Source organism: Folsomia candida, unplaced genomic scaffold (assembly GCF_002217175.1).
Source record: "Folsomia candida strain VU population unplaced genomic scaffold, ASM221717v1 Fcan01_Sc012, whole genome shotgun sequence".
Taxonomy (NCBI): Eukaryota; Metazoa; Arthropoda; class Collembola; order Entomobryomorpha; family Isotomidae; genus Folsomia; species Folsomia candida.
Window position 1 is genome coordinate 1,659,679 of NW_019091204.1, and position 10,240 is coordinate 1,669,918.

At 37.4% G+C, this 10,240-nt stretch overlaps 2 protein-coding genes across 2 annotated transcripts; both read right to left on the bottom strand.

Annotated features, from left to right (window-relative positions):
* Window positions 1-3,601: 3,601 nt before the first annotated feature.
* On the bottom strand, window positions 3,602-6,762 carry LOC110855414. The gene is made up of 2 exons (XM_022103836.2): window positions 6,420-6,762; window positions 3,602-4,260 (listed from the first exon to the last, which is right to left on the bottom strand). Exons 1-2 carry the CDS (start codon window positions 6,623-6,625, stop codon window positions 3,720-3,722), a joined length of 747 nt encoding a protein of 248 aa, XP_021959528.1. The 5' UTR covers window positions 6,626-6,762; the 3' UTR covers window positions 3,602-3,719.
* A 939-nt stretch (window positions 6,763-7,701) lies between these two features.
* On the bottom strand, window positions 7,702-9,426 carry LOC110855324. Its single transcript, XM_022103752.2, has 2 exons — window positions 9,150-9,426; window positions 7,702-8,587 (listed from the first exon to the last, which is right to left on the bottom strand). The coding sequence occupies exons 1-2, from the start codon at window positions 9,353-9,355 to the stop codon at window positions 7,918-7,920; spliced, it is 876 nt and encodes a 291-aa protein (XP_021959444.1). The 5' UTR covers window positions 9,356-9,426; the 3' UTR covers window positions 7,702-7,917.
* Between the last annotated feature and the right edge of the window lie 814 nt (window positions 9,427-10,240).

Below are 10,240 nucleotides of genomic sequence, written 5' to 3' on the forward strand. Positions count from 1 at the left end.
TACGGGATTACAAGGGTTTCCGAGTAACCGTCTCATTCTCGTGATTCCCATCCCGGGAGCCATAATGTTCATGAAAAGTAAGACTCTGCGGAGAATGGTGTTGCGTTGATTCCTGCCAGAATTGGGGGAATTAAAAAAATTTTGAAATTATTTACAACCTGGATTTACACCTTGGATGTATCCCCATGACCTTTTGACATCATCTATTTATTTACCTCGTAGTTATCGACGTTTTCCCAGAATTTTTCTCTGCCAGTATATCCAGTTCGGGAAACGTGTTTTGCAGCCATTTTTCAAATTCTATCATCGTATTCAGAAGAACTCACTGTTACCCCATCCCCCAAAGGGACAGGGTAACAGTGACCAGCCACATGAAAATATTGGGCAGCATTGTGTACACGCATCCCGTCTGGTACTGGTCGTGCAGGACAATCGTGATCAATCCAAAGTAACAAAGTTGTAGGATTTGCACAATTTTCGGAATGATCAATTTGCCCCGGGTTTTAACGGGGACGACGCGTTTAGTAGAATTGTCCCATTCGATGGGTAAACCGCGCAAGTACGATATACAAGTTAGGCTCCATTTTATTATTTTAATGTGATCGTGCAACATTTGCACTTTAATTTGGTGATATTGAAATTCTGAAGGCTAAAAGTATACCAATTTTCCAAGTTGTGAAGAGAACAACTACATATCTACATTTTATACGGCTGAGCTCATCACTGCCTGGCGATCCTGGTCTCAGAAAATGGTAGAATTTCAAATTGATGAATTGGTCGCAATGCAAAATTGAACTATGTATGTAGCAGATCGTGCATACGTATACAGATTTTGCAATATTTAGGTTGTGTACGAGTATTTTTTTCTGCTATCGCCCCCTCCAAACATTTGTATTTATAATTTGATGATTTTCGCTTTCAATAAGTGTACTGGGGTATTTTGATGCAGAAAATACGTCTTAAAAAAATCCGCATATCAAGGGTACTATTTGACCCAAACTTTGACCTTTATGTAAAATTCAAATTTTCCAGTCTGTTAGCACGCTATTTTATTCGTCATGCACTATTAGAGTGATAACTTAGTATCAGCGCATAGCTCCCTACCATCAGGAACGAAAATTATGTATGCAATTATGGTCGAGGAATTGAAATTAGAGACATTTTTTCTTAGAGGATTATTTGGCAAATCTTAACAACATCGACTAAATTCGGATTATCATACAAATTGCGGACCGATTTTCAAAATTATAACTTTTTTGGAAACCTTGGATCCATTGGCGAAATACATATTTCCAGATTTTTGAAATTCGACCACACCCCCTCGAAATTAAGGTCACAAGTTCAAAAATTGTATAAAATAAAATAAATAATTACAATGAAATTCCAAAGGAAAAAAATCGTATTGCATGTCTAAAAAATACTCCAACCCCCTGGATACCTTAACCAATGTTCGAGTGGTCACATGCCCCACCCTCAGTGGGTGTGGCCCTAGACAATTTTTCGAATTTTCTTAAATATGGGTTGCGACCTATCATTTCTCTCAGCTCAGTGAAGAGATCCCGATTGAATTATTACAATTTAGAAACCACGCCTCCAGTGGGTGTGGTCCTTAAGGACTTTTTAGTTTGGCAAAATCATGTCATGTGATATGCCAGATTTCAAAGGATCACGGCTTGCTAAATAACATTCAGGCCAACCCCTTGGTCTTGGCCAACTGGGAAGAAAAATGTTGAAGTGCTGTAGAACTAAACTTTTTATCAGTGTTCTATGATCGACCTATGGTATTGAACTACTTATGGTAAAATTTTCAAAATTAACAGGTTCAGAAATAGTACCTGAATTTTTCTCCGCGCGGGCAGTGAAAACTTACTGGGAAGAAAATAAATGCGAACCCTTTACATATTTACTTATCTGTGTTTTGAATTAAGAGGACAAAGCAAAGGACAAAGCAAAGCAAACCATAAGTAGTTCAATACCATAGGTCGATCATAGAACACTGATAAAAAGTTTAGTTCTACAGCACTTCAACATTTTTTAAGTCTGAAAAATTTTGATGCATCCGAAAAACTGTATGACTACGGACGAGCACAAATTTTGCCATATACAAAAAACGGTCTAAGCGACGTAGTATGATGTCGCCAACTATAAAAAACATTGATTAAGCTCAAGATTGACCAGGAAGAAGAAGTTGGGTACTTAATTGCTTGAAAGAGTAAAGTGACTGAAAACTAGCATCTGAATTTGTCTCCGCACGGGCAGTGAAAACTTACTGGGGAGAAAATAAATGCGAACCTTTTACATACTTATGTATGTGCTTTGAATTAACCTCTTTTCACGTAAATACGCGATATGACGTATTTCAAAACATGTCCCTAAGAGACCAAATCCGTCATATCACGTATCGAAAAAAAATCCGTTGTATACCAAATTCATCATATGACGTACCATGACGAATGTCCCTTGAGGACCAAATATGCCATATCACGTATTAAGGCACGAGGCATAAAAATGCAGATTTCTCAAAGTTTCTCAAAATCCGAGTATTTCTTTGGTATTTTGTGGAAAACTCGATGGTAAAAAGTTGACTTTTTGGGATATTTTTCTTCACAAATTCTGGAATTTTCTCTATACCGACCAATGTTAAAAAGTGCAGTTTTCGTGATTTTCGCCAAAAAAACTCGAAACTTGGAAACTGGTATTAATAAATATTGGGATTTTACAGAAAATCATAGAAATTCAATTGGTTGCTACCAAATGTAGTTATGAATTCAATAGCGTACTCAACGGAAATTTTAATCGAGATAAATAAAGTTGAAAGAGGTTAAACAAAATGACGCTTAAAATTATTTCCTGCACACTGAAATGGTAACAAACTGTTTCCAAAGGTTCTGGGGTGATGTAAGACTTTGATGAATTTAGGGTTTTTTAAGCTTGTACATGCCTAGAATAATTATATATGCCACTGAAACTCTTAAACGTTGAGAGCAACTGTCGTTTTTTTGTAAAATCGCAGAACAGGTTTTTGAGAAGTTTGACACCTAATAATTTCCTTGGTCGGTGGTTCCCGACGGACTTTTTTATGGTGCCTATAGAACTCCACTATGACTATCAGGAACCGGAAGAACTAGGTCGGGAAGTCCCGACCGAATGCGCCACACCCTCTCAAAGTTGCCCGAAAACCCATGTTTTCGGGCATATAAAAGGGTATATTTTGGTCAGATATTTTTTTAAGTCCACAAAATTTTGCACCTAAAGTCCATATGAGTTGCTGATTGTAAAAATATAAAAAAATTTAGACCACACCCCCTGGGGGGCTAACCACCCCCACAGGGGGTGTGGTCCCCAAATTTTTTAAAAAGTGTTTTCCATGCCTCCCATGAATTACAAATATGTATACATTTACATAGTTACGCCCCCTACGACTTTTGGGACTTGACCTGGCCTAATATTACAATGTGCGCCGTCGTCATAAATCACGCAAGGTGCTTCCCTAAGAACTAAATTCTTGAGGTGAAAGCGCATTAAATTTAAAGCAGGCAAAAACAGTGAAGTGAAAATGTATCATTTTAAAATGATGCTCAATTGTAATCAATAATTTTGTGTTTCTGGACAACTTATAATTGTATTGTTATATTTTCTCTGGGTTTTCGTATTTAAAATATTTCATTGTATTTAAAAAATAAATTTTACAAATTTTTTTCCTCATTCGGGTTTCCTTATCAAAATTGTATGCGAACTAGTCCAACCACCGCGATAACTAGAAGATAAACTCCATGCTTATCACTGCTCGATCCTCCCGACGTCGTAGCTCGTACCGTGGTGGTGGTCGTCGGTACCGTGGGAAACAATGTACACACGTGTTTCGCCCAACCCACTTCAATGTCGACATTTGTCTGGTACGTGAATCCGTACCCGCGGCGGTACACTTCCTCCGTCGCGTTCAGACAAATCCCGCCAAAACCGCTGTATGATCTTCTATACTGCCAGGAATTTGGTCCCGTGAAAAAATACGACCGCGCCTGTCGTGTCGTCGAGTTGAGTGGGGCGGTTGGAAGGCTGGAGAAACTTTCCCCGGTAAAACCGACCTCTGGAAAGAAGACAATCCTTGCCTCGACCTGGTTGGCATCGCCGTAGCGGGTGACGTGTATCCGGGTATTATTTGTCCCGACGGGTACAGGGATGCAGGTAGAATTCGTCCCGTGTGCGATGTAGGGTGCGTCCAGGCACGTGGTGGAGTTGCGACAGTGGTACGATTTCCAGCTGAAATAATGCCCAAGGTGAAAAATTGTATTATAATTCCATTAATTTCTTGAAAATATAGTTATCGTTTTGCAGAGTAAATTCACTAATGCCTATGTACATAAATTTATTCAATAAAGAATGGGTAAATTATTCATTCATTATTCACTAAATTCAGGTAAAAATAGGGATTTTTGTTATTATTTTGAATGAATTAATATTAAATCAATGTTTTTTCGCTTAATACCAATGAAGAACGAATGAATATTTTTTATCTTAGGGGCCGTCCATAAATTACGTAACGCAAGAGGGGGGGAGGGGGGTCATGGGAAGAGCGTTACGAATTGTTATGTAGAGGGAGGGGGGTATAACAAATTTGTTACGTAACGCATTTCATAAACGCGATTAAAAATCGAATTGAACTCATGTCATCCAGAAGGTTTCAGTGTACGCATGTAAGTACGTTTTTCATTATGGTGCTCACATTAAAAGAAGAGCAAAATTCTTGCCTACTTGTGAACCATCATTCCTCCACAGTGACCTCGGAGGGCGATGGTGTGACGTAAGTTTCACGATTAATTGAGCCTTACCTTTAAGATGAGAATTTGATCGAATTTGCCGATCACCTGAGCCCCAACAAGGTCACTTAGGAGGCATGATGGTTGTCAAGAATTGTACTCATCTATTAATGGTCGTACGATAGTTTTCCGGGTGCAACTTGACAAAAGGTTCCATTGTGAGTCTTGGTAAACGTTGAGAGACCTGTAAGATTTACAATTTCCATTTCTTATATGATGATGTCGAATATGATTTCGTTGTTCTTGAACAAGAAATTCACAAAATTCTAATTTATCTAGCAATTTAAAAGAAATTGAAGCAATAAAAGCGACATTTGTCTACACAACCTGGAACAAATGAAAATTTTGCAAGTTACTGTTAAAGAAATTACCTGCGGTGAAATCAAATTTACGTTACGTTACGAAGGGGGAGGGGGGTAGTCGAGAAGCGTTACGATGCCGTTATGAGGGGGGAGGGGGGTCTAAAAAATGATGATTTTTGCGTTACGTAATTTATGGATGGCCCCTTATGCACAATATGTCCATAAATGAGATATATGGTGGATTCCAGGCATGTATGTGATAATGGGAAGATACAATGGAAAAAATGAATAATGGAAATAAATATATTCATTTTCAAATTTTACATAATTGAATCACGAATGAAATTTTTTTTTTCTAAATTTTACATTGACTTAATTTTGAATGAATATAGATACATTTTTTGAACTGCTGTATGTAAATATACACTGAATTTTACAGTGCATTTACTTTTCAAAAGGGTAATATTGAGGATATTCATTATTTATTCGTATCATTACAATGCGGTGGTGTGAGGTGGTTATCGCCGATATCCACCGGACTAAATTGTTCACGCTCAAAAATAAGTGGACCCGTATTTTTTCGTTTTCCTGAATGGGCATGTTTACGCACTTGGCGGAATTTTCAAAAAAAATTTCAGCGAAAATCAGGATTTTTAAAAATGGTGTAACTTTTCGAATTTTAACCCGATTTAGAAAAATAAACCCAATTTGTGTTAAGAACTACATCCCTGAAAATATGAAAATTAATTTTTTTTTAATTTGATGTTTTCATGCTATTTCTGAATTTTTATAAACCCAAAACGTATTTTTTTTTGGAAATTAAAAGTTTTTTAAAAATGAATTTTTATATTTTCAGGGATGTAATTCTGAACACAAATTGGGTTTATTTTTTGAAATCGGGTTAAAATTCGAAAAGTTACAACATTTTTAAAAATCCTGATTTTGGCTGAAATTTTGTTGGAAAATTCCACCAAGGGCGTAAACATGCCCATTCAAGAAAACGAAAAAATACGGTTTACAAATTTTTGAGCGTGAAAAATTTAAAATTAGTCCGGTGGATATCTGCGATAACCAACTCACACCTCCTCATTATTAGTATTCTTCGTATCGTAAAATAACTTACGACGCTTACGAGATTTTGTAAGCATCGTAACATTTTGTCATCATAAATCGCGTTACTGCGCTTACGATTTTTACGAAACCTGACCCCTCGTTTTATCTTCGCAAACTACATATTTTACGATACTAAGGATACGAAGAAATAATGAATACCATCATTATCTTTAAGAGTGTAACTTACAGCCCATTAACCCGATAAGAAACGTTTAGTGTCCCAGGTGAGAGTGGCAGCTGCGTGCTGACAGATGTAGTCGCATAGGAAGTTCCCGTACATCCCGGTGCGTTCCAGTAAGTTATAAATTGTGCTTGTTGGCATGATCCGGATTTAATCGCGGAGAGAAAAATGGCAAAAGTTAGTACAAGTAAAACAGGTGATTTTGGTTGCATAATGGCAATAATTTTGGCAAAATACTGAACCGATTATGCACCAAAAAAATGTGCCCTTGTCGGCTTAAATCTGACGAAGAAGTGGATATGAATCTATTCAAACGTTGTGTTTTATATCACTAATGAACGGGTTAGTTTCAAATATTAATGATGGATACTTATGCATGCGGGAGGGAATGAATCATGACACGTGTATGTACGGCATGTATGCAAAAGAGGTACATACGTAATTATGCACCTCACCTGATCGAGTTTAAGTGTCTCATCCTGTTGTACATACATACATACATACAGTGCTTCTCCATGATAAGATAACCATTGAAGGATACGCGTCATATCATTAATTAATTAAGCATGTTTTTGATTATCATGCCTACATACATAATTTATGCATGTGAAGAGCAACATAATTAATAGTAATTTCTGAGTGCACATACATACATACGTATAAGTATGTATTTGTTAACTGCTTAGGTATGTATGCATACATACCTAAGCAATTATATACATATGTACATATGACATGACGAGTGGGCACAGATTAATTTTGTCAAATCTTGGAAGCATAATTACCGATTAGCTAAAGTATGTACTTACGACATTACGTGTTCCTATATAAATAAATATGTATAAATTGCAATGAAAATATGTCACTACCCTCCAACCTGCATTATGAGAACTAGGTGGTTAAGACATAGCTCGGCTAAGGCACACCAGGATGAAGAAAGGTAAAGAGAACAGATATACCCGGCTTTGTGAATATCTATTGTTTGATAAAATGCACATGCCGACCAGTAGTCGGTTTGATTGAGGTGGGAATAGGTAAATGAATCTTTTGTCGTTTTAAGAATAACAGGATTATTTAATTGATGAACTTCCGGTAAGTCACGTACTTATTGACGTAAGTGACAACTAAATGTGTATAATTTATTACAAATTTATATAGTTCATTCATATCCTATCGATATAGACCTCCTCAAGATGTCACTAACTAATAATTGAGTAATTTGTGCGCGAAGAATTTTTTAAGGACTAATTTTGCGGATTATGTATTATGTAAATATCCACGCCGCATGTAATCTAGACGTTTAGTTGCTTTTATTTTAAAAAAAACATTACACATACGTACATATATTTTTACAGATAATTCTAAATTTTACACTGATATAATCACTATTATATTTGTTTTCAAGAATTGCACAGCCAAATAGTTCATTTAATGAATAATAGCTTCTTTATTGTACATATTGTATTTAGCTATAGATGTTAATGTGATTCAGCTGGAAGCGAATTCAAAACTGGAAGCGAATAGTACCTAGAATAGCCACGAAAAATGGAACAATCCCCAACGCGTGGGTGTAACCGCTGGATTCCGTCGTCGATTCTGTTGACGCCTCGGTAGTAGGAGGCGTAACAGTCGTCGGAAGTGCTGTAGTTGGTACGGTCGGGATGTCTGATGCGGTAGTAGTTGGTATAGTGGTCGTCGGTGTGGTTGGTGTTGTAGTCGTAGTTGGCGCCATAGTCGTCGTACTTGGTTCTTCCGTTACATTACACTCATGCTGAACCCAACCCACTTGATAATCTCCCGATAAGGCAAACGTGAATCCATACCCGGCCTGGTTTACCTCGGGCGATGCGGTAAGACACGCCCCTGATTCGGCAGATTGGGAACTTTTGTGCTGCCAGGAGCTGGGTCCGGTAAAAAAGTAAGATCCGACCCGACGGGTAGTTGCATTTAAGGGTGTGTCCGGAGTTATAGAAAAACTTTCCCCTTCTAAACGCTCCTCCTCGAAGAATGTGATCCTTTCCTCGACCTGGTTCACATCGCCGTAGCGGACCACGTGCAGTTCGGTGTTACCCTCTCCGACCAATCTGGGCACGCAGCCACTTTCCATTGTCCCGTACGCAATAATTGATGCGTCAGGGCAGGTTTCCGCATCGTGACAGTGCTGCAGTTTCCAGCTATAATTAATAAATGACGGAAAAATTGTGGAACTATTTCTTTAATGAGAAACCATACTATAAAAACAAAATTTTGATTTAGTGCTCTGTCAGACTTGGAATTGATCTTTGTTTTCAGAGATACGGTAAAGCTTTTTGTCAAATAACCTCCCGCAAAAGACTTGACGACACACGTGACCAATTTGTCATCGTGAAGTGTAACCGTTTCATCCTAAACGTCACCCAGCCAACGTAACCAGAAATAAGGTCATGTTAAAATTAAAACTCAACAATGCCCCTCAAAAAAGTGTATCCGTTCCAAAATCATAGCACGGCAGGACAGTCAGACCCCGTGTATTTATTTACACACTCTAAACAAAGGTTGTGAAAAATTTACTCAAGGTTGAGCGAAAAAGAAGATGACACAACAATTGGGTAAAATTTATCCAACCCTAGCGTAAAATTAGTCCAACCGTTGTGTAAGTTTTACCCAATTGCTGTCATCTTCTGCTTTTTGCTTAAGCTTGGGCAATTTTCCGCAAGTGCATGTAAAGTGCATGTAACATGCACTTTAATGACTTACAGTCCATTAACCCGGTAGAAAAAGATGTTCAACCCGGGAGGAATTGGGAGATTATTGGTAGACTCTGCCGTAGTCGCGTAAGCGTCCCCGGTACACCCTGTTACGTTCCAGATCGAGAGATATTGCTCATTTTGACATGACCCTGGTTGAATTGAAGAGAGCAATGTTATCGTGAAGGCAAAAGTTACAAAAAACCAGGACCGCATTTTTGGCAGGTAACAAATTAACTAGTTTTTAATTGGCGTTTGAGGAAGGACTGATCATAAATCAATGCAAACCTTGTGATTTATTAAGAGGCGAGGCCGACATATTTTAAGGATGAGGTAACACCGATAACCAATCAATCAATCAGCGATACCCACCTTGTAGAAGATCATGGTTAATTATGGTGAACTTGTTAAATACTTGAATAAAGTATCAATCACTCAATCAATCAATACCTTGGGTTTATAAAGGGTGTTGATTTAATTCAGTCAGATTTTTTTCACTGCACGAAGCAAATACATATTTATGCTTCAAGGATACATTTTTAGACAACTAGGACTAAATCATTATTAAATTATACTGTACTGGCATGGTACTAGCGAGCATTAGGGTTCAGTAATGTCGTGGTAACGAAAATACTACTAATCTGGTAGGAAGTTACTACCAAATCAATACCAGCTCGAAACACACAGGGAGGTTAAAATGTCACGGTACAATGGAAAATTTTTAGATGGGAAAAATTCGTAAATTTCAATTAGTTACCGAAATTGTGTCTCAGAAAAAAATTCAACATTTTAAGAATTTCGTCATCAGTGATCCGTCAGTTTTGGTAATTATTATAAAAATCTCAATCCCAAATTATGTAACTAATGAAGATTTAGGGAGTTTTTCTTTGAAAATTTTCCATTGTAGCGTGACATTCAAACCACCCTGTACATGTTTGCGACTCTACCAAATTTTTAACCCTTAAATTTTCCCCATTTCAGACTTTCTATTGTCATTTTGTCTTACTGTACGCATGTTAAATAAGTGTGTTCGAATTGAATCAACACCCTTTACACAACTCGGTTTCCTTTCATGTCGCATTTTTGAATGATAAGATAATC